General features: G+C 37.7%; 3 protein-coding genes across 5 annotated transcripts; 2 read left to right on the forward strand and 1 right to left on the reverse strand.

Annotated features, from left to right (window-relative positions):
- Positions 1–5,841: 5,841 nt before the first annotated feature.
- LOC126702071 (COBRA-like protein 4) lies at positions 5,842–20,989 on the forward strand. Of its 3 annotated transcripts, XR_007647645.1 has the most exons (8): positions 5,842–6,060; positions 6,131–6,220; positions 6,313–6,392; positions 6,916–7,372; positions 7,582–7,729; positions 17,796–18,064; positions 19,051–19,409; positions 20,859–20,989. XR_007647645.1 is itself a non-coding variant. In XM_050400683.1 (7 exons), the coding sequence occupies exons 2-7, from the start codon at positions 6,154–6,156 to the stop codon at positions 19,332–19,334; spliced, it is 1,305 nt and encodes a 434-aa protein (XP_050256640.1). In that variant the 5' UTR covers positions 5,843–6,060; positions 6,131–6,153; the 3' UTR covers positions 19,335–19,570. The 3 variants fall into 3 exon arrangements, 2 of the variants coding, with proteins under 2 accessions (XP_050256640.1, XP_050256641.1); XM_050400683.1 differs by lacking the exon at positions 20,859–20,989 and having other exon boundaries at positions 5,843–6,060; positions 19,051–19,570; XM_050400684.1 differs by lacking the exon at positions 20,859–20,989 and having other exon boundaries at positions 5,843–6,220; positions 19,051–19,570.
- On the forward strand, positions 20,961–23,992 carry LOC126702068 (COBRA-like protein 4). The gene is made up of 6 exons (XM_050400681.1): positions 20,961–21,105; positions 21,204–21,283; positions 22,074–22,530; positions 22,636–22,783; positions 22,921–23,198; positions 23,293–23,992. Exons 1-6 carry the CDS (start codon positions 20,961–20,963, stop codon positions 23,571–23,573), a joined length of 1,389 nt encoding a protein of 462 aa, XP_050256638.1. The 3' UTR covers positions 23,574–23,992.
- On the reverse strand, positions 23,958–27,546 carry LOC126702069 (protein COBRA-like). Its single transcript, XM_050400682.1, has 6 exons — positions 27,291–27,546; positions 26,358–26,437; positions 25,693–26,149; positions 25,117–25,276; positions 24,717–24,994; positions 23,958–24,615 (listed from the first exon to the last, which is right to left on the reverse strand). The coding sequence occupies exons 1-6, from the start codon at positions 27,391–27,393 to the stop codon at positions 24,323–24,325; spliced, it is 1,371 nt and encodes a 456-aa protein (XP_050256639.1). The 5' UTR covers positions 27,394–27,546; the 3' UTR covers positions 23,958–24,322.
- Between the last annotated feature and the right edge of the window lie 244 nt (positions 27,547–27,790).

Raw genomic sequence — 27,790 nt, forward strand, 5'->3', positions numbered from 1 at the left:
TAATCAAACCAGCAACTATAAGGGTTATTATAGCACTTGCTGTTCACTTTGGTTGGCCACTTAGGCAATTGGACGTTTCAAATGCATTTCTACATGGAACTTTGGAGGAAGAAGTCTTTATGGAACAACCACCTGGCTTCATTGACTCGCATCATCCTACTCATGTTTGCAAGCTCAAGAAAGCCATATATGGTCTAAAGCAAGCACCTAGGGCTTGGTTTCATAGATTGTCACAATCTTTAGTTGCACTTGGTTTCACAGAGTCTCGGGTTGACTACTCTCTATTTACCTTTCATACCCCTCATGCTCATATATTTGTTTTAATATATGTGGATGACATTATTGTTACAGGGACACATCCTTCATTAATTCTTAGGCTTATCTCCTATTTGAAGAGAGACTTTGCTATGAAAGACTTGGGGCCACTGCATTATTTTTTGGGTATCAAAGTAAGTCGAGATGATCAAGGAGTCCACCTGTCCCAAGCTAAGTACATTGCAAATATACTTCACAAGGAAAAAATGGCTGGGGCTAAGCCATGCTCCACACCTCTCTCTTCAAGCACAAAATTGTCTCAATTTCATGGAGACCCTCTTGACGATATTACAGCCTATCGACAAATTGTGGGATCTTTGCAATATTGTGTGCTCACCAGACCAGAGATCGCGTTTATAGTAAATCAATTATGTCAATTTCTACACTCCCCAACTACAGCTCACTGGTCAGCAGTCAAAAGGGTTCTTAGGTATCTTAAGGGTACTCTCCATCATGGTTTATACTATGGGAAGGGCTCACTTCAACTACATGCTTTTAGCGATTCAGATTGGGCTGGGAGTGTCGATGATCGTCGATCAACAACAGGATATGCTGTTTTTGTTGGACCTTGTCTTGTTTCTTGGTGTGCCAAAAAGCAACCTGTTGTGTCCAAGTCAAGCACTGAATCTGAGTATCGAGCTATGGCCTTTGCAACTTCAGAACTTTATTGGATTCGCATGCTTCTTCGTGAGCTTCATATATTGCTTTCTGCTGCGCCTACTTTATGGTGTGACAATTTAGGTGCCTTGTCCTTAGCAACAAATCCGGTGTTCCATGCTAGAACTAAGCATATTGAAGTTGATTATCACTTCATTAGAGAGAAGGTGCTTAATAAGGATATTCAACTTCGATTCATTTCAACACATGCACAGCTTGCAGACATCTTTACAAAAGGCTTAACATCTGATAGATTTGAATTTCTTCGATCCAAGCTTAGGGTCTCCACACTTCCCTTCAGCTTGAGGGGGGATGTTAGCATAACCAGTAAAGATAAAATCAAGTTTGTTAGAGATGATAATCAGGCTAAGATTGTATCCAACACCAGATTGCAGTCCGTACCAGTAGATTAGTATTATGCTAGATAGGTGTAATCATGATTGTAAAGTTTATCTTTATCTTTTCCTTTTACTTGTAATTATCACATTCTTTAGTGATATTTATCACTTGTATATTGATACTTCTATAAATACAAGCATGGACAGCTGATATACTTAAGCTGCCATTTTCCACAAACATAGTTTCTTTCACAAACTATGGGGAATAAAATGAATATACAAGTGAATTCTTATTTGAGTAATAAGTGGATGGGAATGGCTTTATGTTGTGGTTTAGTGCTCAATGTGTATCATGCACCAAACCAAAGTCTTGATGGAGACACGCAATCCTTTGCTTGTGAAATGAGGGCCAATGGACATAAATATCATATTGATTCAAACTTTTCCTTTCCTAAAGCATTTGGTAGAGTTGAATCGCGTTACCGTTGGTTGATATATTTGTTCCCGCAATACTTTGAAGACTACAAGAATGGATCATGGAGTTCAATTGATGAGAATATGTTAAGCCAGATTGAGATTAGATTTGAAACAGAAGGTACAAACTTGGAGGTGAAGAAGTCCATTTGGTATAGAGCAAGATATTGAAGATCTTAAACCAAGTATGGCTCAGTGCATTAACAACGTCACTCCTTATGATGATTATGATTGGCTTGGACCTCGTCGAGAATTCATTTTTAAGCCGTGGGTCCTAGTCGGATTCTACAAGTGCAGAAAATTTTGAACTAGAATTTCATTGTTGTTGTGAGAAAACAAGTTATAGAACATCTATGCTTTGTTGTTGTTGTTATTAGTCATATAGTGTGTAACAATATGATTTTTGTATAAATAAAATACGTATATATAAATATTTTTGTATGCCTCTTGTAAGAAGAATTCTTGGTTTCTTGTTTTGCCATTGCTGCAATATAATTTTTGATTTTGCTAATAGTCTTGTAATTTAAAGGACTAGTTTGCTCTTCTTTATTATGAGAACTGAAATTCCAATCTCCAATCCACCATTATTGTAACGGTCAAAGATTGCTTGAATTAAACCGGTTAAAATTATGACATGTGTCCATTTTTTTATCACATGTTATAGTCTAAACAGGTCTAGTGCATAAAAGAAATGATATGTCTACAACATTTTTACAACAAATCCTAAGTGACAAGTTATTACTAGTTGTTATTGTTGGGGCAAAAAAGTAATCTTAGCGTTAGTTTGAAATTTGAACTAATAACAACTAACCACTTGTGATTTGTTGTAAAAATATTGTAGACGTAGCATCTCTCAGTGCATAAATAGGAGCACTGAATCCAAGTCCATTCCTATTAGCTAATACAAAAACTATTTTATATCTTCAAATTTAAATTATGTCCCCAAGAGAGACGTGAGTTCTTGATAAACCGTGCTTTTCCAATATAAAATTTGGTAGCCCCAACTCCCAAGTAACACACAAACTCAACCGCAAGGAGATACATCAAGAATTCTCTTCTGTAGTGCCATTGTTCTAACAAAACCATGGTGGAAGCAAAGTTATGAGATGCTTTATATTGAGTTTGTACTAACCCTACCTTGCAGGACGGTGCCACCTTAAGGCCAGGGTGGTCCCAGGACCACCCTGACCTGAATTTTTTTATTTTTTTTTTATATTAATTTAAAAATTTTTATTTGTCTACCCTTCAAAAAAAAATTGGAAACACTCTTAGTTTTTTTTTTTATGCCAATAAAATTAAATTTTGTTTCATAATTTATTCTATATTCAGTGGATGAATGATTGCTTGATTGTGTACATTAAAAAAGACATAGCTTGTAACATTGATAATGAGACTATCATGTATCAATTTCAAAATATGAAAACTCGTAGAAGGCAATTGTAAACTTTATGTATTTTCGTGTTTTTTTTTTTTTTTTTTTATTGTTGTTGTCAATATATGAATTTCTCTTTCTATTAGATTGTATAATTTATGCTTATTAAGGAACATCCTGAGAAAAATTTCTAGAGCCGCCACTGCTACCTTGGAGGAGAGGAGACCATCGGGAACAAACTCTTCCCTCACTTTGGCTATTAATTGTGATGATATTTCTCAAACTAATCAGAATCTTGTTTGCATGCCCTTCAGTAGTGTTGGGTTTTATGGAGCTTAGTTGTGTTTGATCCGAATTATGACCCGACTCGATATAATATCGTTATGATTTTGATGTTGTTTTTGAGAAAGAAAACTATATTGCCGCATCTTGTAATTTTTCCTTGAGAATAGTAAAATCCCTTCAACTCCGTAAACGTTGAAAAATTGTCGAACCACATAAATACTGTCTTGTGTGTGTGATTATTTTTCTCTATTTTTTGCATCTCACAGAGAATTTCGTATATGATCCCTCAGGTAGCTCCAAATTTTCCTTTCCACAATGCAGAGAACATTCCAAATCTTAAGGAGAAAACTATTTTGGACTTGCTCCACTAAGTCAATGAAGGACCCCCAAGTTGCTCAAATGCCAGTGTACCCTGGGCCCGATACCTGTTGGGTTGACCAGCCAACTTGCAGGACCGAAGGGCATGCAACTCGATCGGTCTCTTCACCATCCCTGCATTAGGTGGTGATTTTGTGCTTATTAAAGACTGAAACTTCTATTCAATGTGCAAGACTGAAGACTTCGGTCAAGTAAAATCTAAAGATTGGTCAAGCAAAAATGAAGATCAGACATAAAGTTTCGTAAGACACTCGAAACTTTATGCAGAGAGCCACAAATTAATATGAAATATTATTATTTTTTTTTAAAAATCATGTTTACACTTCATTTTTTTTTTCCCCTTTTTTTTTTTCTACTACTTTTGGTTTGAACTGGTGAGCAAGATTAGTTGGGAGAAGTTACATTATCAAAACATACATCTACCGAAAAGACATCAAACGTAGATGGTAGAGAAATCCATGTTTGAATTCGTCATGAAGCTGATGATTTACCTTAAAATAGAAAAGTAAAACCGATGATTCTTAGAATAATTGCATTAAATTTCCCTAGTCTTCTCCGTGTGAATCACGCTCAAAAGTCAATACGAATTGGAAGAAAAATAGTGAATCAATCGAATTTTCAATTTTTTAATTCACCCATAATTAAAAACAATATTATTGCATCCTCAGGTGAACATCTCAATAAGGCATGTCATGTTTCGGGTGCATAAAGCTGCACACTCACAATAATAATTAACAAAGTATAAGAGTTGATTCGCATACCTATGAGAAAGAAAGAGATGTCAGTCTATGTTTTGGAGAAAATTAAAATATATCTATAAGAGTTAATTCGTATAAGTATAGTAATTAACAAAGTATACTTATTACAAATTGGTCTAATAATTCTCACACTATAAAATAAAAGAAAACTTTTTTATTGCATTGTGTTTTCATACATATCTTACTATATATAATACCCGACTACAAAATATATTATGTTATACTACAAAAAACTTCTAATTTAAAACACAATTTCAAATAACACATTGACTTTTAAATAATATAGAATATAATATATTAATTCAATAATTATCCAATAAAAAATAATTATATCAAATTTTTTTACGCATCGCATAAGTCTACAATTAATTAATATTTGTACCTTCTCTCAAAAAAAAAAAAAAAAAATTTGTACTAAAATGAGACCTGCTTTCTCCCCACCGAGTGCCTCTCCAATTCCTCTTGTGACTAATCACATCACATAGAGTATGAAACGAGTTTCTATCATCACTTGATGAAAAAAAAAAAAAAAAAAGGAAAAAAAGAAAGACAATCTAATAATATTTCTCGAATAATGTTAAGATCACAATTTTTACCACAATTTTAGTCATAACTTGCTCACATCACATAGCGTATGAAACGAGTTTCTATCATCACTTGATGAAAAAAAAAAAAAAAAAAAAGGAAAAAAAGAAAGACAATATCTAATAATATTTCTCGAATAATGTTAAGATCACAATTTTTACCACAATTTTTATCATAACTTGCTCACATGACAAGTAATGAGTGGTGGAGTTATGACCCACATGAACTTACTATCTTTACTCCACCACTTACATGCTATATGATCAAATTGTTATAAAAATTGTGTCAAAAGTTATGATGCTAGTATTTTTTTATATTTCCCCTGTAGCGTTCACACTTCTTTACCTGGAGCCACCGACTGCAGAGAAAGTGCACCCTTTGTCATATATACTTCATTAATTAAAATTTTGGTAACTGGATTATACTCTATATATATATATATATATATATTTTTGGAACCAAATCTGAAAACATTATAATCACAATGGAGATCAACACTTCAACAGTATTTGCAGTTGCAACCTGTCCACAGCAAAGTCCTCCCCCTGTTACCAAATAGCAACAATATTAAACATAAAAAATAAAAATAAAAACTGATATTCATGTTTCTTGGAAGGTCTTCTTTTGCTTTCTATTTACATATTTCTTATTTCTTTTTCCAATTATAGGACTATTAAGTCTATATAATATACCCTAAACCACATATGGGAAGAAGGTGATACGCACCATGGCATTATCAATGATTACAATAACCCTTCTGATTGAACATAATTAATTCCTATGTTTTCTAAGTCCTCCCTGCAATTGATTTCACAGGCATGTATAAGCTAACACAAGTATGTATATAATTGCAAAAATGACGTGAAAAAAACTCATAGACTAGTTCAAACAAATCCAGGTAAGCCTGCTCTAGATGATAATGTTTTGTTCGAACTATATGTATACATAAACACTACTTTCTGCTGCAGGCCTAATCTGGTAACTGGGAATCATGGTTTTCAATACATATGCACATCTTGTATCATCTGTTTTCTTTATTGTCTTGTTTGCTCATGCAGGTATGCGATTTCAGTTCAATGAACAGTATTTTTAAGATTTCATTCTCTTTTACTTACATTTTTCTGCTTTACTTTTTCACTGTTAATTTCAGAGGCATATGACCCTTTGGACCCTACTGGTAATATCACAATCAAATGGGATGTCATATCTTGGACCGCAGATGGTTATGTGGTGAGTGTCATTTGATTTAACTACTGTTTTCTTCCTTTCATGTTGCCAGTCATTTTGTAGCTTAAGTATAGCAAAGCACATGCAGATAAAATTCAGCATCTCTATCTTGAAAACCCTAACCAATTGAGCTTTAGTCCCAAATGCTTTGGTAGATTAAGGATCTTTAACATTCTAGTACTAGTAAGGGTTGACCACATTTTTTTTTTGGGTGCATTCTATTCTATTCAAAACCATACTTTTGGTTATGTCTTAAATGACATATTCTAATTTTTTTGTCTCCCTCTACTTTTTGTTATTCCCTCAACTGGGAGGTATAATGCTTGTATTATATATGCCCTGAACAAAAAAACAAAAAAAAAAAAAAATGTTAAGACGACTTTGAATGTTTTGTGGGATCGAGTAGAAAAGAGATAAAAGAATGAAAAGAAAAATTTTTAAGTTTACAGTAATCACCAAAACCATTATTTGTCAAAAAAGTTCAAACAAAAAAATGTATCTCAATCTCAAAACAATGGTTTTTCAGGCAACAGTGACAATGACCAACTACCAGATGTACCGGCACATTATGAGCCCTGGCTGGACCATGGGATGGGTATGGGCTAAGAAAGAAGTGATATGGACCATGCTGGGTGCAGAAGCCACAGAGCAAGGAGACTGTTCCAAGTATAAGGGAAACATCCCTTACTGTTGTGAGAAGAAACCCACCATTGTGGACTTACTCCCAGGTGCCCCTTATAACCAACAAGTTGCCAATTGCTGTAAGGGTGGTGTTGTGCCATCATGGGGACAAGATCCTTCAGCTGCTATCTCATCCTTTCAGCTCTCTGTTGGGAATTCTGGTACATCTAGTAAGACTGTGAAATTGCCTAAGAATTTCACTTTGAATGGTCCAGGGCCAGGCTACACTTGCAGCCAACCGGTTACCGTGACACCCACACGTTTCCTCACTTCTGATGGTCGTCGACAAACTCAAGCACTCAGTAAGTGGGCATTGATTCTCTCACACTCATTAGTTTAGCATATATCTATACACATCATCCATTTCGTGTTTTAAACGTTGACATTATCATGTTGAGTGTACAATAACAAATGTGGGTTCATGGTACATAGTTTGATGATTTTGTGTGAAAACTAGCACCTCAATTCTTCAAATTCTATATCTTAACATAATTTTATTTCTTATTTGAAGTGACATGGAATGTGGTATGCACCTACTCACAGTTCCTAGCTTCTCCAAGCCCAACCTGTTGTGTCTCGATGTCATCTTTCTATAACTCAACGATAGTTACGTGTCCAACTTGTGCTTGTGGATGCCAGAACAGAGAAAATTGCATCACGTAAGCCTCCTTTCCTATCTCAAACATACAAATCTACCCACATATATAGGTATATATGGTATATATATTATAAAAGAATTCAACTACTCACTGTTCCCTAATTAACAAGTTGACTATTTTTTAATTTTGTTTTTGCTAAACAAGTTGACTAATAAATCATATGAATTTTCACATATTATTTTAATATAATTATAAAATTAAAATAAAATATGATGCGTGAATCATTTATAATAATAAGATTAAAAATAAATATCACATATGTATAGCTTTGCTGATATTTCATTCTCATTAAGGTGTTCACGACATATTACATAAGAATATTCAACATACATCTCAATCAATAGAGCAGACACACTAACATGTTGCCCTCAAGATATAATAACTCAACCACATTACCCCATAGAGTGAAAGCTACCTAAAAAGACATTCTTCTTTACACACAAAATAACAATGACATTCCATATATTCTATTTCAAGAGTGGAAATGCTTCTTTATATAAAGCTAAAATAATCTAAAGTTATAGAGAAATCATACACAAAATAATGAAGAATAAATCACAAGACAGTGGAGTTATTGGGATATTAGATATTTTGTAACAACTATTTTTATTTTTATTTTTTATGAATCAACTATTTATATATGTTAATGAGCTATAGTATATTTCATAATAAATTTTACAACAACAATATTATGAACATAATTATATATATAATTATGTTCATAATATTGTTGTTGTATTTTAATACAAATATATATATATATATATATATATTTGTATTAAAATACATTAATAACCTCACACTTATTTTAGTATAAATATAAGATTGATCATTGTGCCTCATAAACATGTGGCCTGGATTGAACCTTACTTAGTAAAATATGGTTTTCAAACACCAGCATCATGTTGTAAGCCACTAGCTAATCTCGTCATACTTAGAATGATTATTATTATCCATAAACTTTCAATTTCATATGATTTGTTAGAATTATAGGGTAATTAAAAAATGGTAATTCGTTGTTAATTAATCAGATATTAAAGAATATCTAACACATTTCCCACGCATAAATGAACACCCTAACCTATTTCAATGGGCCATAGATATTTTATTGCTAGGTTTTGGGATATATATAGGAAACCCCTCATGCTCTTAACCCTAGGCTGTTAACGAATATTTTAATTGGCCCCACCACCAAGATCATCCTTCATTAGCTATGACACCAAGTGCATACATTTTCCCAAGGGTCTTACAACAATTACACAGAATGCCCTCATAATAACAATTACAGAATGCCCAATCTATGCTTGTATCTCACTATTAATTTCTTATCTATATTACTATCACATTTTTTGTGTTTATCTAAAGTGCCACTTTATATATATACTTCTAAAGAGTGACAAGGCTCCTCTATATAGATTTAAAATACTTACATTTTAAAGAAAATTTTAATCACAAAATAATGGAGAATAAATCACAAGATAATGGGATTGGTGGCGTATATATATTAATCACTTGATAGTTTGGGAGAGATGAATTTTAATTTTAGATGTTTTTGTTGAAATATCATAAGAAGTCAATTGAGCTACAAAACTCTTAACAATATATAAATATTTTGAAATAACTATTCATTTTTTTTTTTTTTTTTTTTTGAGAATCTAATAACTATTCATTTGAATGGCTACAATATAATCATAATAAATTTTGTAACTAAAACACTATGGTCATAATTATTATTATAAAATAGTGTATAACATGTGCATATGCATAGATACATTTAAAAACAATCACAATTACACATGGACTTTTTTTATTTTTGCACTTAATAATTTACTTACCACAAAAAATTAAAAATTAGATAGAACGCAAAATTAAACTTGTGGGGCCCAATAGTTTATGGGCCTGGCTCGCTCGCTTATGGGGATTCTACAGGTCCACACTGAAGGAGGCCAGGGCCCAAGCTCAAAAATAAGAAGCCCAAAGTGGCCCGAAGATACAGCCGAGGACAGCTTAGTCCTCGGCAGGCCCGAAGTCTCATGGATGAGAGTGGCCTACAAGCTAACTCGAGAGATCAGAAAATATCTTGGGGCAATTGTCCTTAATACCCTTCACTGATATGACACTGCACCTAACAGAGCCGGATTTTTAGGCTTTATTGATCATCTCCAACAATTTCGGGATTAGATTGATGGGACAGATATCTGTCCTGGAAAGATCGATCCTACACGTGGACGAGGGACAACAAACGTAGGCTAGTATAAAAGGAAAGGTAAACTAATAAGGAAAGGTCTCCCATCTCACTTCCTAGGAAAAAACTCCAGAAATGAGAATGCCCGGATAATATTGGTGCTCCACCATGGAAAACCCATCGGCGGGTAACTGGAGAGAAACACTAGTACTCCTCGGACATGATCCGAGGAGCCAAATCCCTCAAAGTTACATGGATGTTAGGCCTGAATATCCAGACCAAAACCTTTTCTTGTCTCGGCTCACCTAACGTCCGGCTTGAACCAACTCCCCGTGACCCAACGCTAGCCTTTCAAGCCCACACTCTACAAATTTTATTGTGAGGGATTCATCACGCGCGAGCCCAACATCGTTGTTGGGCCGCTAGAGATTCGTGTCCCTACAATTGGCGCCGTCTGTGGGGAAGGCTTGCGCGTTGGCACGGGTGGCGCATGAGTCAGCTCTCTCGCAAGCAGAGATTCACGAGTTTTTCCCACCTCCGGCGACGTGCAGCTGTTGCTCCGCCATAAACTTCTGCTAGGGGCTACGCCTTGCACTGCTAACGGCGCGGGCAGCTCTAGGGGCTTCCGGACTCAAACCAGCTCTCCCCTCCCTGGCCTAGGGGCTAACCTGCGAAAAATAAATAAGTATAGAGAAAAGACTACTCAACAGGAAATCTTAAAAGTTTTGGACAGAACCAAGGCCTTGCATGGTCCTCGGACCCAAGCCTATGGGGAAACCAAGTACAAAAAAGAAATCCTACAAGTTTTGGACAGAACCAAGGCCTTGCATGGTCCCCGGACCCAAGCCTATGGGGAAACCAAGTACAAACAAGAAATCTTAAAAGTTTTGGACAGAACCAAGGCCTTGCATGGTCCTCGGACCCAAGCCTATGGGACCGGAAACCAAGTACAAAAAAAGAAATCCTACAAGTTTTGGACAGAACCAAGGCCTTGCATGGTCCCCGGACCCAAGCCTATGGGGAAACCAAGTACAAACAGGAAATCTTAAAAGTTTTGGACAGAACCAAGGCATTGCATGGTCCTCGGACCCAAGCCTATGGGGAAACCAAGTACAAACAAGAAATCTTAAAAGTTTTGGACAGAACCAAGGCCTTGCATGGTCCTCGGACCCAAGCCTATGGGGAAACCAAGTACAAACAAGAAATCTTAAAAGTTTTGGACAGAACCAAGGCCTTGCATGGTCCCCGGACCCAAGCCTATGGGGAAACCAAGTACAAACAGGAAATCTTAAAAGTTTTGGACAGAACCAAGGCCTTGCATGGTCCTCGGACCCAAGCCTATGGGGAAACCAAGTACAAAAAAGAAATCCTACAAGTTTTGGACAGAACCAAGGCCTTGCATGGTCCCCGGACCCAAGCCTATGGGGAAACCAAGTACAAACAAGAAATCTTAAAAGTTTTGGACAGAACCAAGGCCTTGCATGGTCCTCGGACCCAAGCCTATGGGGAAACCAAGTACAAAAAAGAAATCCTACAAGTTTTGGACAGAACCAAGGCCTTGCATGGTCCCCGGACCCAACCCTATGGGGAAACCAAGTACAAACAGGAAATCTTAAAAGTTTTGGACAGAACCAAGGCATTGCATGGTCCTCGAACCCAAGCCTATGGGGAAACCAAGTACAAACAAGAAATCTTAAAAGTTTTGGACAGAACCAAGGCATTGCATGGTCCTCGAACCCAAGCCTATGGGGAAACCAAGTACAAACAAGAAATCTTAAAAGTTTTGGACAGAACCAAGGCCTTGCATGGTCCTCGGACCCAAGCCTATGGGGAAACCAAGTACAAAAAAAGAAATCCTACAAGTTTTGGACAGAACCAAGGCCTTGCATGGTCCCCGGACCCAAGCCTATGGGGAAACCAAGTACAAACAAGAAATCTTAAAAGTTTTGGACAGAACCAAGGCCTTGCATGGTCCTCGGACCCAAGCCTATGGGGAAACCAAGTACAAAAAAGAAATCCTACAAGTTTTGGACAGAACCAAGGCCTTGCATGGTCCCCGGACCCAAGCCTATGGGGAAACCAAGTACAAACAAGAAATCTTAAAAGTTTTGGACAGAACCAAGGCCTTGCATGGTCCTCGGACCCAAGCCTATGGGGAAACCAAGTACAAAAAAAGAAATCCTACAAGTTTTGGACAGAACCAAGGCCTTGCATGGTCCCCGGACCCAAGCCTATGGGGAAACCAAGTACAAACAGGAAATCTTAAAAGTTTTGGACAGAACCAAGGCATTGCATGGTCCTCGGACCCAAGCCTATGGGGAAACCAAGTACAAACAAGAAATCTTAAAAGTTTTGGACAGAACCAAGGCCTTGCATGGTCCTCGGACCCAAGCCTATGGGGAAACCAAGTACAAACAAGAAATCTTAAAAGTTTTGGACAGAACCAAGGCCTTGCATGGTCCCCGGACCCAAGCCTATGGGGAAACCAAGTACAAACAGGAAATCTTAAAAGTTTTGGACAGAACCAAGGCCTTGCATGGTCCTCGGACCCAAGCCTATGGGGAAACCAAGTACAAAAAAGAAATCCTACAAGTTTTGGACAGAACCAAGGCCTTGCATGGTCCCCGGACCCAAGCCTATGGGGAAACCAAGTACAAACAAGAAATCTTAAAAGTTTTGGACAGAACCAAGGCCTTGCATGGTCCTCGGACCCAAGCCTATGGGGAAACCAAGTACAAAAAAGAAATCCTACAAGTTTTGGACAGAACCAAGGCCTTGCATGGTCCCCGGACCCAAGCCTATGGGGAAACCAAGTACAAACAGGAAATCTTAAAAGTTTTGGACAGAACCAAGGCATTGCATGGTCCTCGGACCCAAGCCTATGGGGAAACCAAGTACAAACAAGAAATCTTAAAAGTTTTGGACAGAACCAAGGCATTGCATGGTCCTCGAACCCAAGCCTATGGGGAAACCAAGTACAAACAAGAAATCTTAAAAGTTTTGGACAGAACCAAGGCCTTGCATGGTCCTCGGACCCAAGCCTATGGGGAAACCAAGTACAAACAAGAAATCTTAAAAGTTTTGGACAGAACCAAGGCCTTGCATGGTCCCCGGACCCAAGCCTATGGGGAAACCAAGTACAAACAGAAAATCTTAAAAGTTTTGGACAGAACCAAGGCCTTGCATGGTCCTCGGACCCAAGCCTATGGGGAAACCAAGTACAAAATAGAAATCCTACAAGTTTTGGACAGAATCAAGGCATTGCATGGTCCTCGGACCCAAGCCTATGGGGAAACCAAGTACAAACAAGAAATCTTAAAAGTTTTGGACAGAACCAAGGCGTTGCATGGTCCTCGGACCCAAGCCTATGGGGAAACCAAGTACAAAAAAGAAATCTTAAAAGTTTTGGACAGAACCAAGGCATTGCATGGTCCTCGGACCCAAGCCTAGGGGGAAACCAAGTACAAACAAGACATCTTACAAGTTTTGGACAGAACCAAGGCCTTGCATGGTCCTCGGACCCAAGCCTATGGGGAGACTAAGTACATAAAAGCACCATCGGAGTTCCCTACTTCCCAGTCGATTGCTCGGATGGATTATTTGGAGATTATCAGCCTTGGACGGTATTCATGCGCTTATCACAGAATATTCAACTGCTATCCCGGTTAGTTTCCCAAGTTTGATTTACTATGAATTATCGATATAATGCCTGGTAGTATTGATAAATTTGAGTTAGTTAAATTATGTTTCAAGCTATTTTGCTCTAAATATTCTGAAAGAAACACACGCATGGGGCACACTCACTCACAGAGTAGTGTAGTCAAAGGAACAGCATCCAAAACAAGTGAAGAAATTTCCATTATCACTAAAACAAAGAAATAGTACAGCGTATAATGAAAAACTGGAATCAGTTTGCGTCAAAGCTCATTACATAACCGAAAGGAAAGGAAGATACAAGAGAATAAAATGAAGCTGAGGAAGTAGGTCAGAGGAGAGGTTGGCTACAGCCCCAAGACCTTGTTCTTCCTCAATGCTTTCACATGCCCACAACTCAAACAGCAAAAGAGACCCAACTTGAGCCTGACACCGTTGGAGGAAAGGTGTAGGGAGTCGGATGTTGAGGGGCTTTCTCTAAATATACGCTTGCCGTAAAGCAGAGGCGCTGATGGCGGAAAACCTTTCTTCTGCCACACCAAAATTCTGGCATGGACAGAACCTGCTTCGGATTTTGACTGAAAGAGGGAGAGACACCTTCCCCCCCCCCCCCCGGACGAAATGGAGTACTCTCCTGAACTTATACTTCCTGTGCCCATACCGTATTATTCTGAGTCTCATGAAGGCACGGCGTATTCGCGGCGGAGAAAGTTCTTTCTTCCCAGCCCTTGCCTTAAACATGTTATGCTAAGGGAGGAGAGCTCCGGATATGGAAGCTGTGATGTGGGAGAAAACTGAAGGATTTGTGCGTATATATAAAGCGACTTTCTCTCCCTCCCATTTATTTGAAAAGACAAGGTGATGGCAGTCAACTCATGCGGCGTCCCAAGGAACGCTACAGACAAAACGGTTCTGGCTCAACTTCCAACATCAACTGCAACCACAAGATTAAAGAGCCTCGTAAAGGCGCACCTCGGTCACTGTGACATCAGAGAGTACCGCGTGGCCAGAGGTTGCAGAAATATCTCTTAATTCATGGGCTAAGTGGATTCGCGGCCCAGGCTCGCTTTGCGTGAGGGCCCAGGTACTGTGGCCCACGTCGAGCAATGGCCGTGGCCGAGGACAACCCATGCTCGGCGCTTTGGGAAATGCCTTATGAAAGGGAGAATCTGAACTCAAAGAGTCTTGGACAGAACCTAGGACTTGCATGGTCCTCGGACTCAAGCCTATGGGAAAACCAAGTACGAAAAAGATATCTTATAAGTCTTGGACAGAACCTAGGACTTGCATGGTCCTCGGACTCAAGCCTAGAGGGAAACCAGGAACATAAAAAAGATATCTTATAAGTCTTGGACAAAACCTAGGACTTGCATGGCCCTCGGACTCAAGCCTATGGGAAAACCGAGCACCTAAAAGAAAAAGTATAAGTCCTAAACAAAACCCTGGCTGTGCGGTGTCCTCGGACTCAGGCCTTTTGGGAAATCAACTACTCAGATGGAGAAGTTTCTCGGCTTAAATACTGGAAAAGGTTAAGGCCAATGTGTTAAGAAGATGGCGAAGTGAACTAATGATCGTTAGCCTAAAGAAATTGCTCATTGAAAGGGTGACATGTCCTCGGATAATTACTTCTTGCACCTTATCAAGCACTTAATCCCCATCGCGATTAATTTTAAGGTAAGTCTCGTTCCTCACTGGTCGGATTGTTATGTCGAATAATAATTTTGTTAAAGTTATTATGGCGTCTTTTTATTAGCAAGTATTTTGGCCTTAGTTGTCATTGGTTCAAATGCTATACTACTGTGCCGAGCAGAACTTACAAATTTATTAGAACATATAAACAGAACATGCGAAATAGAATAACAGTAACTTTTATTAATATAAAAATTATTACAACGTACAAGGAAGGGCTTAAGCAAGCCTATACAAAAAATGAACTGTTGAAGCAGTAATAACATCCGTAATACAGATAAGTAAACCGCCAGGTATCCTTTAAACTCGCCTTCAAAATCTCTCTAAAATCTCTGCCTCAGTACTGTTCATATCAGAAGAAGAACTTTGTATAGAAAGGGAGAAGGGGAAGGAAGAAGAATTGGAACACATGGAAGCACTTCAGCAAGCTCTTGTCGCTGAGGAGTGCAAAGGAAAAAGAAGATGGAAGACATGAGCAGGAAGGAGGAGAAGAAGAGGGAAGCAATGAAAAGAAAGTAAAAGGAGCAAAAGAGGGAAAAGGGGAGCCATATTAGGTATGCTCATGAGAGAGCGGATGGAGATGACAAGGGAGGTTTTCGACTCAGTCACACCGGAAGTGGGGTGTGACGAGTCCCTACTTCGGATTTTGGCTAAAAGAGGGGGGAGGCAAATCTTGAGTCTCCGCCATCCTTGCCCCGATCGAGCCATCTCAAGTTTTGTTAGGGCATGGCGTTTCTGGAAAATGAAGGATTTATTCATGGCCGACTACTATGGTGGATGTATTATTGGATAAGGAATAACCAGACGGAAGAAGTGAACTATGAGAAGGGCCTAAGGGATTCAGATATGAAAGAATCACCTCTGGTCTTCTCTCTTTATATAAGGGAGTAAGACAAGGGCACGTAATACGTTCTGATCCCCAAGGAAATCTGCGAATAAATGTGCATCCGTTTCGTTCCCCCACGCTATCAGTAACCGTTAGATTTGGGAGGTCTCGTAAAAGGAAGATATTAAAGGCGTGCTACGGATAACCAAACGGTATAAGCGCATCACGCGTAAACCGAGGGAAACATCTTGTAGACCGGCGCATTCCTCGGGGAGGTGAAGAGTCGCCAACGTTGATCAAGGGCCGAATTAAATGAGCCGCAATAAAGGCTCGGTATTACCAAAACCCACCTGTCCAACCAAGACGTTGGACAGAAGGGTTTTGAGGGGCTATTGTGGGGCCCAATAGTTTATGGGCCCGACCCGCTCGCTTATGGGGATTCTACAGGTCCACACTGAAGGAGGCCAGGGCCCAAGCTCAAAAATAGGAAGCCCAAAGTGGCCCGAAGATACAGCCGAGGACAGCTTAGTCCTCGGCAGGCCCGAAGTCTCATGGATGAGAGTGGCCTACAAGCTAACTCGAGAGATCAGAAAATATCTTGGGGCAATTGTCCTTAATACCCTTCACTGATATGACACTGCACCTAACAGAGCCGGATTTTTAGGCTTTATTGATCATCTCCAACAATTTCGGGATTAGATTGATGGGACAGATATCTGTCCTGGAAAGATCGATCCTACACGTGGACGAGGGACAACAAACGTAGGCTAGTATAAAAGGAAAGGTAAACTAATAAGGAAAGGTCTCCCATCTCACTTCCTAGGAAAAAACTCCAGAAATGAGAATGCCCGGATAATATTGGTGCTCCACCATGGAAAACCCATCGGCGGGTAACTGGAGAGAAACACTAGTGCTCCTCGGACATGATCCGAGGAGCCAAATCCCTCAAAGTTACATGGATGTTAGGCCTGAATATCCAGACCAAAACCTTTTCTTGTCTCGGCTCACCTAACGTCCGGCTTGAACCAACTCCCCGTGACCCAACGCTAGCCTTTCAAGCCCACTCTCTACAAATTTTATTGTGAGGGATCCATCACGCGCGAGCCCAACATCGTTGTTGGGCCGCTAGAGATTCGTGTCCCTACAAAACTCTAATTGAAATCCTATTTTGAATTTTATTGAATTTTGACTCTTCGATTTTTTTACTTAATAATTCACTTAACGCAAAAAATTAAAAAATTAAATGTGACATATGGCGCAAAATTAAATTTCAATTTAAAATTTAATTAGACTTTCTTGAAACGTTGACTTTAACTATATATAGATTTTTATTAAAATGCACCGACACTAGATTTTTATTAAAATGCACCGACACACCAATATATGCCTAGTTGATTCTAATATGTTTTTCATTTGTGACAACGTCATTTTTTAATCTCCTACACCTTGTGACAGAGGTTGGAAAAGGTCATATTCTTATTGACACCCCCAAACAGTCAGAGTTTAAGGGTTACTTTATAGTGTAAAACAGAAAGACTTTTGCTACCCTTTAAATTACTGAAATTTTAAAACTTCATCTGCATTAATAATCATGTCACATCTTTGAGTAAAACATAAAAAACAATAAAATCTTTGAAACTGTTGGACAATCATTCAGAAATGATATGAAATTGGAAACCTTATAATAGTTTGTTTTTTGTTTTCTCTGAAAGTGACTCAAAGATTCAGAGCATTGTGGGAGAAAACACAACAACCAATGGGCCATTACTACAGTGCACACAGCACATGTGCCCAATAAGGGTGCATTGGCATGTGAAGCTAAACTATGTTTCGTATTGGCGTGTGAAGATGAGCATCACCAACTTCAACTACGGACTTAACTACACACAGTGGACCCTTGTTGTTCAGCATCCAAATCTCAACAATGTCACTCAAGTTTTTAGCTTTAATTACCAGCCGCTCATGCCATACAAATCCACAAGTAAGCCCAACATGACTCTCAAGTCTTAACTATATTGTGAAAGCACAGTGAAACACACAAGCAGATTTTGGAAATTGTCCTTTGGTAGTAAAATATGTTGGAAAAACTACCCACTTCTTGGTGAGAGTAAAGTGTGAATTTCTCAGATTCTTAAAAAAAAAAAAAAAAAAGTGTGAATTTGTCAACACAAAAGTAAGGGTTGTTTAGCCACAACAAACACCAAGGTTAAACTAGCAAGATATGTAATATGGAATCTAAAAGAGACAAATTATCGAACAGGTAGAGGAGAATATGAGATTGTGCTAGAATTTCCTATCCCATGGACCAAAAATAAGAAAAAGAACCCTTATGGGCCTAGACCAGAAAAGGCCCAACAAAATACCCCTTTCAAGACGGAAATGATGTCCTCCCTTTTAAATCCTTCAATTTTAATCAAGAAGACACATGACCTTTAAAAAAATTCATTGGTCTTAAAAAGAAAACCCATGTAAACCACACAATCAATTAGATTGCACTTGTCTCACATATGCAACTGTAATATTTGCCCACTTAAATTTTAGACTAAATTACAAATTGCACCCTCTAGTTTTGACCAAAATTTAATTTAATTCTCTAACTTTACTTTGTTCAATTAAGTTCTTTAACTTTCAAGTATATTTAATTCAAGCCTCGTGTTAGTCAATGTCAAAAAAGCTCCTTAGGGACCCTATAAACAACAACGTTTTGTTATGTCAAATCCATGGTTTAGATAGTCTGTAACAGAGCTTTTTTTTATGGAGACTAATGAGAAGCCTGAATTGAATAAACTTGATAGTTAGATGATTTAATTGGACAAAAGTGAAGTTAGAATGAATTAAATTTTGGTCAAAGTTAGGGGTGCAATTTATAATTTTGCTTAAATTTTAATGGCAGACTTTGTTTTAGTGAGTTATTTCCCATTAACAAATAGAACCTTAGGCTACTCTTACACCATTTTGAAAATGCAGATGACACTGGCATGTTTTATGGCTTAAAATTCTACAATGACCTGCTAATGGAAGATGGGCCAAATGGTAATGTCCAGTCAGAGATGCTTCTTGAGAAAGACATGAACACATTCACTTGGGACAATGGGTGGGCTTTCCCTAGGAAAGTCTACTTCAATGGTGATGAATGTGTGATGCCCCCTCCTGATTCATACCCTATGCCACCCAACTCTGCTAATGCTAATCCCATTGCATCATCAACATTGTCTGCCTCTGTACTTCTAATATTGCTGGTGTTTTGGTGATTATTTGACAAACAGAAGAGGAAATATAAAGAGGCCTAGAGTATTTTCAAGGACAAGTGCAATTTTCGCCAACAGGTATGTTCCCATTTATAGTTGTGCAAAGAATAGAAAGGGAAGAGGTACTGTGTTGACTTAGAAGGGCAATGTTCTAGCAACATGTGAAAGTCTTTGTATACTATGAAAGACAGATTTTGAATCTCAACCAATAATAATAATAATAAATTTTTTTTATGTGATATTGGGTATTTGTTTTGCTTAGACCTATTGATAAGTGATGCAATTTTGTCAATAAGTAATTGATGGAGAATATCTGGTGTACTGTAGATAAAAATCTTTATTAAGCAGCGTCTTTTCAAAATCATCACCAACCCACCTGATGTTAACCATTTACCAGATTTGATTGTCATCTAGGTGAGATTGTTTTATCACTTCATCGCAATTGAGGGGTTGTTACGCATACTAAACAATAAAAATAAGATTAAATAAAAAAAAAAAAAAAAAAAAAAACCCATGACAAATAAATACTTGATTTATTTTTAATTTAATGTATTATTTTTTAAATTAAAAAATTAAAAGTTTCCAACACTACTTTTCTTAAGGCAAGTAAAAGCAAATAGGAAGAGAGTATTTCACTTTCAATTTTCAAATAAAGTAAAGAGTAATTTAGAAGATTATGAAAATTGTTTCAATTGGCTTTCAATATTAGACAGTATATTGGGATATCATAAAAACGGAATTTAGGCAAACAAAAAGGGAGGAGGGAGTACATGAAAACTTTTTTTTTTTTTAAATTATAATTAGATAGTTGGGGGTGGGGATTAGATTTCAATGTCTCTATTGAAAATACTAAAAGATGCCAACTAATTGAGTTACAAGGCTCTTGGTAAGGAGATAGTATATGAGTTTATTTATTTATTTATTTTTAATTCGATAGTTGGGGTGGGAGATTAGAACATGATGTTTTCATTGAAAACACTATGAGATACCAATTAGTTAAGCTACAAGGCTCTTGATAAGTATACGTGTGAAACTTCTTTTTTTTTTTTTTTTTTTTTTTTTCTTTGATCGGAAATATACGTGAACTTTGATAATGCATGATGCCAAAAGTTAGAATTTGATGGCCCAAAGGGACCAAATTGTAAGCTATAGTCTCAGGTGGATTGGTTAATAACGGGAAGGCAGTGGAAAGAAAAGAAAACGTGCCCTTAAAGCAGTCCAATACTGACATGTGCTTAAGCTCACATGGACTTGAGCACATCTTGGCTTAAGCACCAGTGACAACCAATGTGAAAGACCTGATGGTTGAGCTGTTGCGTTCAAACCTCTTATAATCTCCCGCCAGCTTTTCCATCATTCCTCTCTAAAGTCTTGCTTCAAGATGCAGAAACTTCAACACACAAAAATAAAATGAATAAGGTGTGTATGTGTCTATAGAGAGAGTGAGAGAGAAAAAAAATACAAATATAAGATGAGATGAGAATATCACATAAAGTACCTAACAACCAGTAGGTGAGAAATTTTCAGGCACTCACTTTCAAGTAGTGCCTCTATTCCTTTTAACAAAGGAGTACCACATACTACTTTGAGTTCTCCCAGGACAGTTTGTGATCTGGTGAACTTCAGGCAATGGAATTCAATAACCATACAGACCCAATTGAGGAAAGTATGTTAGACGCCAGAGATTGTTCTCAAAGGCGGCAATGCTACTTGTTTCCAGAGCTGAAGTTCATGTTCTTGGCTGTTTTATATGTCATGATGTTCTCTCCCACAGGTAAATTCTTGCTACTGAACTTGTAAATTAGAATTATTTTCTATTAATGGTCTGTGTGTGTGTTTGATTATTTTGTGCTATTGTTTGTGTAATTTCAGAGGCATATGATCCCTTGGATCCAACTGGAAATATAACAATAAAATGGGATGTAATGTCTTGGACGCCTGATGGTTATGTGGTGAGTGTCACCTCAATGTTCACAATGTTATCCATTTTTTTTCTCTGGACTTGCAAATGCAGAACCTCTGTAAATAAATATACAAAACTCCTTATGGTTGCTCATAAAGCATGGTGTTTGATATAAACTTGAGGAAAATTTATCTTGTTTTTCCTGTCCATAATGCAAGTGTATCTGAAATCACTGAATTTTATGAATAATTATGATGCTCTGTCTGACTTATCCAACTTATACAGAGTAGTCCAACTCTTTTCGGTAAAAAAAAAAAGACATCAAATTATTAATACATTTCAAGCAATGGACTCTAGCCACTTTGTGAATTTTACTAGCATAGCAGTTTTCACTTTGAAGTAGAAGTAAAAGGTTCACAATCCTAACTTCATATAAATTTAAGTTTCGTAACTCCACATGTTTCCATGTTTAATTGTCGTAATTTTTGCTAACAACCAGTCTCAATCCTATAAAAATAAGTGTTGCAATAGGTTGATAGCCAACATAAAATTTAGTTACTTTTTTATGATTGGATCATTGTACAAATACAAGTTAGGGCATTCCTTAGTGTATGTGATAAATCTTGATTAATCTATTGATAATCTATAACTGCCTCCAAAATTTCTGTGTCTAAAGACTTTGTTATTATTATTGTTGAATTTCCTTTTCATATGCAAATCAAAGAGGGCTGTAAAGAGAGAATGGAAACAATAGGAAGAGAAAATATCAAGAACATAAATCTCACCCTTTTTTTAGGCAATAAATATCATATATATCCATCTATTAATGAATTATACAGGCTGCAGTGACAATGAACAACTTTCAAATGTATCGGGGAATCATGAACCCTGGCTGGACTTTAGGATGGTCTTGGGCTAAGAAAGAAGTAATCTGGACAATGATAGGAGCTCAAACCACAGAGCAAGGAGACTGCTCCAAGTTCAAAGGAAATGTACCTCACTGCTGTAAGAAGACTCCCACGGTTGTTGACTTGCTCCCTGGAGTTCCTTACAATCAACAGTACACCAATTGCTGCAAGGGTGGCGTGTTGGGAACTTGGGGGCAGGACCCCTTAAGTGCAGTCTCTGCCTTTCAGGTAAGCGTTGGACTCGCTGGCACTTCTAATAAGACAGTTAAGCTTCCCAAGAACTTCACTTTGCTTGGTCCAGGACCAGGGTACACTTGTGGCCCTGCAAAGATTGTGCCATCCACAGTCTTCCTCACCGCTGACAAAAGGAGGAAAACTCAAGCACTTAGTGAGTTTCTAGTATCCTTCAGTCTTTTGAATATCTTATTAAACAGATACTTTTGCAGGTTTTGTGATCATTTTCATCATATTATTGAATGGTTTTTGTATGCAGTGACATGGAATGTGACATGCACTTATTCTCAATTTCTTGCCTCTAAGAATCCTAGCTGTTGTGTTTCCTTTTCATCCTTCTACAATCAAACAATCACCCCCTGCCCATCTTGTGCTTGTGGTTGCCAGAACAAGAAAAATTGTATCAAGTAAGCTTCTCATTACTTAATCAGCATGCAATGATGCACACATATGCATACTTGTAAACATACTGTATTAGTTAAGAATGTTACTGATCTAGGTCATAAAAAAGTGTAACTCTTGTTTTTGAATTCTCGAAATACAGGAGCGATTCAAAGCTACTACGTAGGGCAGGAATAAACACTCCTAAAAAGGATAATACACCATTGTTACAGTGCACACATCATATGTGCCCCATACGTGTACACTGGCATGTAAAGCTCAACTATAAGGACTATTGGCGTGTGAAGGTTGCCATCACTAATTTTAACTACCGGCTGAACTACTCACAATGGACACTTGTGGCACAGCATCCCAATCTCAACAATGTCACCCAAGTCTTTAGCTTTGATTACAAGCCTCTTCTCCCCTATGAATCCATAAGTGAGTGCCTACAAATACAGTGCTTGTTTAGTCTTTGGTGTTTGTGTTCCAGAAATTAAGTACTAACGTGTGTCTTATCGACTTGTGTATGCAGATGATACTGGTATGTTCTATGGCATGAAATTCTACAATGACCTAATAATGGAAGCTGGGCCCCTAGGAAATGTCCAATCTGAAGTGCTTCTCCGGAAAGACAAGGACACATTTACATTCAAGCAAGGATGGGCATTTCCTCGGAAAGTTTACTTCAATGGCGACGAATGTATGCTTCCTCCACCCGATACCTATCCATTTCTACCAAACTCCGCTTATGCAAATCCAATTGCAACTCCAGCAGTGGCAGCCTTCCTATTATTACTATTGTCCATGTGGTGATCACACCTCTATGGGAGGTACAAATGCTTTCTTGATATTTTTGAGATAGACAAAGCTAGATGGCTGTGAGGCTTGGCCATCACTGATAGCAGGTACATACATTGTCAATTCTAGTACTAGAAGATATTGTTTGGTGTGCGATAGTTCAGTTGGATGTTTTAGATTGGACGAATGAGCTTATCAATGAGCAAACTACACCTGAAACTCCAAAAAGAAAATCTCCCACGGTTTTGAGTTGGTCCATGGTTCACCAATGTAACTAAAAAGTGTTGCTTTGCCAATTTGTCTCTCTCTTGCTACTCTAAACCATACAAACATTGTAAGCTCATTTGCTGTTCCTTTTCTTCATGTAGCATAAGAATCACGTATTTGGAACCCATAACAGATATGAATACATCAAGTGTGATTTCTTCTCCAAATATCTTATTACAATGCTCAGCACATATTTTTGTGGATATTCTACAACAAGACATCAAGTGTATGATATAAATAAAGCACCAGCTAATCTAAACAAAAATGCTAGTAAAGTCTAATCCCCAATAAATAAATAAAACAGATGACAGAGCAGACTTTTGCAGTGAGAAGCCATAGTGCACTTGAACCCCATATTGCTAGAACTTGTAGTACCAACACATTCAACCCCATCAGCTGGACTGCCATAAGCTTTGTTGCAGTCCAAACTATATGGAAAATTCTAGCATGTTCTAGATCAACAGACGGCATTTGTAAATTTCCCCGGGCATAACTCACTATGCAAAAGCCAATAAGAATATCAAAGATGACAGGATGGTAAATGCTGAATGAAGTAGAGAAGAAATTGGCCGGGAACCAGCATTTGGCAACCATGGGTAGGCATCTGGAGGTGGCATGACACAGTTATCACCATTAAAATAAATCCTTCGTGGGAAAGCCCATCCCTTTTCAAAAGTAAAAGTTGACTGGTCCTTGCGGAATAGGAGCTCTGACTGCACATTCCCATATGGTCCAGCTTGCGTGAGCAAATCATTGTAAAACTTGACTCCCCATAACATTGCAGTGTCATCTGCGAAACCAAAAGCCAAATTCCCAAAGATATGAGAAATAGATTATATAAGTATTTAGGGGCTACTTCACATGACTAAATTTTGGTAAGATATAACTTACTCAGGCCAGCATAAGGAGTCAAGGACTTGTAATTAAAGCTGAAAAGCTGGGTTACATTATCAAAGTTGGGATGTTGTACAACAAGATTCCATAGCGTATAGTTCATTCTGTAATTGAAATTCGTGATTGTGATCTTCACCCTCCAGTACTCCTTGTAATTGAGTTTGACATGCCAATGGACTCGGATAGGACACATATGGCTGGTGCACTGGACCAGAGGTGCATTACTAGATTTTCCCGGACCTGCTACAGCTGAAGCTAAATATGGAGAGTCAGGACTGCACGCATCACACAAAAAGGGAAAAATATCATGTTAAGCAATGCATGAAGAAAATTTTGAAAGAAGAAAAATAAAAAGCAGTTTGAGAAATACAACAAAAAGATAAATAAGAGAACTTACTTCACACAACTCCCTGGTTCTGTTATATTGTTTTGACAGCCACAGGTGCAGGTTGGGCAATTTACTATTGTGTCATTATAGAAGGACGAGAGAGAAACACAACAAGTGGGTGTCTTTTGAGCCAGGAATTGTGAATATGTGCAAGTAATATTCCAGGTCACTGTCACAAGAGATGCAGGGCAAGGTAAGGTAAACAGTGTTTAATATTTTTTCATAGCCAAAAATTGTTTTAAAACACACACATTTTTTTTAAAGATGGCATTAATGGCAATTCTGTATCTTAAATCAACTTCCAATCCATTGGTGAAGTGTGAGTTCCCCAAGTATAAACATAATTTCATTACAGACGAGTACTAGAATCATGGAAAGTTCAGGAAAAATGCTTTAGGGACTGCAATTTGAGAATGTATCTCTGTTACTATGTTCCTTGAATTGCACAGAATGCAATTAGCACGCCATTACATCAAAATATTTTTCTTCAAATGGGATATCATGGTGCTGGCTTCATTACAAGAAAAATATGCATGCAGTTATGCAGCTATAAATTATTCTAGAAGACTTTAGCAAGTAACTTACTCAAAGCTTGAGTGACCCTCCTTTTATCTGCTGTCAAATATTTACTTGGTCTCACAATCTTTGCCGGTCCACAGGTATATCCAGGCCCTGGTGCTCTCAGGGTGAAGTTTTTAGGTAGTTTGACAGTTTTGTTAGTTGTTCCTGCAGCACCCACACTCACCTGGAATGAGCTTGCTGCATTGGCTGGGTCCTGGACCCATGAGCTTAATACTCCCCCTTTGCAGCAATTAGCAATCTGCTGGTTGTATGGAGTTCCCGGCAATAAATCCACAACCGTTGGATCCTTCTTACAGCAATGTGGAACATTCCCTTTATATTTTGAACAATCCCCTTGCTCTGTTGTTTGGCCCCCCATCATGCTCCATATTACTTCCTTCTTTGCCCATGTCCACCCCAATGTCCACCCTGGTGTTTGAATATGGCGATATTGCTGGAAGTTATACATTGTAACAGTAGCCTGCTCAATCCAAAAGAGAAGAATATTGGTATAAATTGTTCCAAATTACAATGAATCCCACTTTGTAAAGTAGAAAGGTGATGAATGGATGCTATATCGTGGAGCAGTAGCTTGAATATATCAAATAAACAAGCCCCTTGCCTCCAGACTTAAAAACAACAAAAAACCCAACAAAAAAAAAGTACTATACACTGCACACTATACTTACAACATAGCCATCTGGTGTCCAGCTTATTACATCCCATTTGATTGTGATATTTCCAGTTGGATCAAGTGCATCATAAGCTTCTGCAGCAACATCAAGAAAACAAAGTTAAGAAATTGAATTCTTAAGAGTCTCCACTTTCCACATAGTAACTTTCATACTCAATACCAATTCAATTTCCTTTCTCTAAAGTATGGGAAAACAAACTTATAACTTCAATATGGGATCACTGCACTTCATTGATTTTCCTAATATGAGATGGAGCAAAAATTGACTTTTGTACCTTTCTTGCTGTAGAGATATTAAACACATGTGCTTTTTTGAGACCGATTAATTGATCAAGCACATCAGAAATTTTTTGTTTAATATACAACCGAAATTCCTTAAATAAAATTATCTGTGCCCTCTTTAGGTAATTTAATTTTAACACTAACAAACATTGAAAAAAATTATCAATAACTATCTCCTACGCCTTATACTGCAAACCTCAGTCAAGAAAACCAAGTTTGTAATTACCAATAGCTACCTGATTTATCAACTTAAATGATCAAACAATGAAAGAGAGTTAGAATTCCAATTGACTGTATTTTTTTTTTGATAAGTCAATTGACTGTATTTTTATCACTTGCTATATATGATAACACCCATTATTCAGTCTAATCAAAATGTTACAATTCCAAATACTAAGAGCAACATTTGACACTTATTTCTTCACTTCTCTCCAAAAACTATGAACAAAATGAAGAAAGTTTCAAATCCCGTCACAAGTTTCTCTACCAGTCAACCAATTATATGTTAAAACGGCTAAATTTCTGTAAAATGGTACAGATCTCTGGTAGCTAAACAATACCCAGAAACAGAAAACAAGAGAAACACTTCCAAGACACGAAATTTGTAAACATGGGACTGAGAGCAAGCAAGTTTGAAGGCACTGACCTGTTGAAGTAAAACTGGAGCAAAAAAACAACACCACAAGCAGTAAAGCAAAGCTACTGAGCTTTGTAATGGATCCAGAGGCTGAGAAGGAGAGAGACTCCATGTTTTGGTGCAAATGTTGTTGCTGATGGCGATGGTTAAAGCTATGGCTTAGCCCAAGATCTGCACAGGAAATGAAGATAGAGAGAGGGAGAGAGATAGAGAGAGAGAAGTGGCCTTTTCTGTTTCACATGGCAAGTAAGCTATTGTGAGTTAAGTGGACTTTAATAAAGTCACTGTAATCACAGTTTTCTTGAGAGACATCCAGTTTAATGTTATTGTTTTGTCACTTTTACATGCAATGTTATAGCGCAAGTGTACAACTATACCCTTGGTTAGTTAATTAGCTGAGATAAATAATTTAGACCAAAGAAAAAAAAATTAATAAATGGGTTTTGGCCATAAATGAGGAGGATTTTTATTTTTTTGAGAAACAATACACAGGAAATTTTTGGATTTAG

The sequence above is a fragment of the Quercus robur genome, chromosome 10 (genome assembly GCF_932294415.1).
Source record: "Quercus robur chromosome 10, dhQueRobu3.1, whole genome shotgun sequence".
NCBI classification, from domain to species: Eukaryota; Viridiplantae; Streptophyta; class Magnoliopsida; order Fagales; family Fagaceae; genus Quercus; species Quercus robur.

What these genes read in the sequence shown, in the direction of transcription:
- LOC126702071 (XM_050400684.1), top strand. Translation starts at nt 6,154, where the DNA reads ATGGTTTTCAATACATATGCACATCTTGTATCATCTGTTTTCTTTATT. An exon ending in TCGACAAACTCAAGCACTCA is followed by an intron (nt 7,373 to 7,581) that starts GTAAGTGGGCAT and finishes TCTTATTTGAAG; the next exon opens with TGACATGGAATGTGGTATGC. An exon ending in AACAGAGAAAATTGCATCAC is followed by an intron (nt 7,730 to 17,795) that starts GTAAGCCTCCTT and finishes TTTCTCTGAAAG; the next exon opens with TGACTCAAAGATTCAGAGCA.
- LOC126702069 (XM_050400682.1), bottom strand. Translation starts at nt 27,393, where the DNA reads ATGGAGTCTCTCTCCTTCTCAGCCTCTGGATCCATTACAAAGCTCAGT. An exon ending in GGACACCAGATGGCTATGTT is followed by an intron (nt 26,150 to 26,357) that starts GTAAGTATAGTG and finishes TGGATTGAGCAG; the next exon opens with GCTACTGTTACAATGTATAA. An exon ending in GAGGGTCACTCAAGCTTTGA is followed by an intron (nt 25,277 to 25,692) that starts GTAAGTTACTTG and finishes CTCTTGTGACAG; the next exon opens with TGACCTGGAATATTACTTGC.
- LOC126702068 (XM_050400681.1), top strand. Translation starts at nt 20,961, where the DNA reads ATGGAATTCAATAACCATACAGACCCAATTGAGGAAAGTATGTTAGAC. An exon ending in GAGGAAAACTCAAGCACTTA is followed by an intron (nt 22,531 to 22,635) that starts GTGAGTTTCTAG and finishes TTTTGTATGCAG; the next exon opens with TGACATGGAATGTGACATGC. An exon ending in TCTCCCCTATGAATCCATAA is followed by an intron (nt 23,199 to 23,292) that starts GTGAGTGCCTAC and finishes TTGTGTATGCAG; the next exon opens with ATGATACTGGTATGTTCTAT.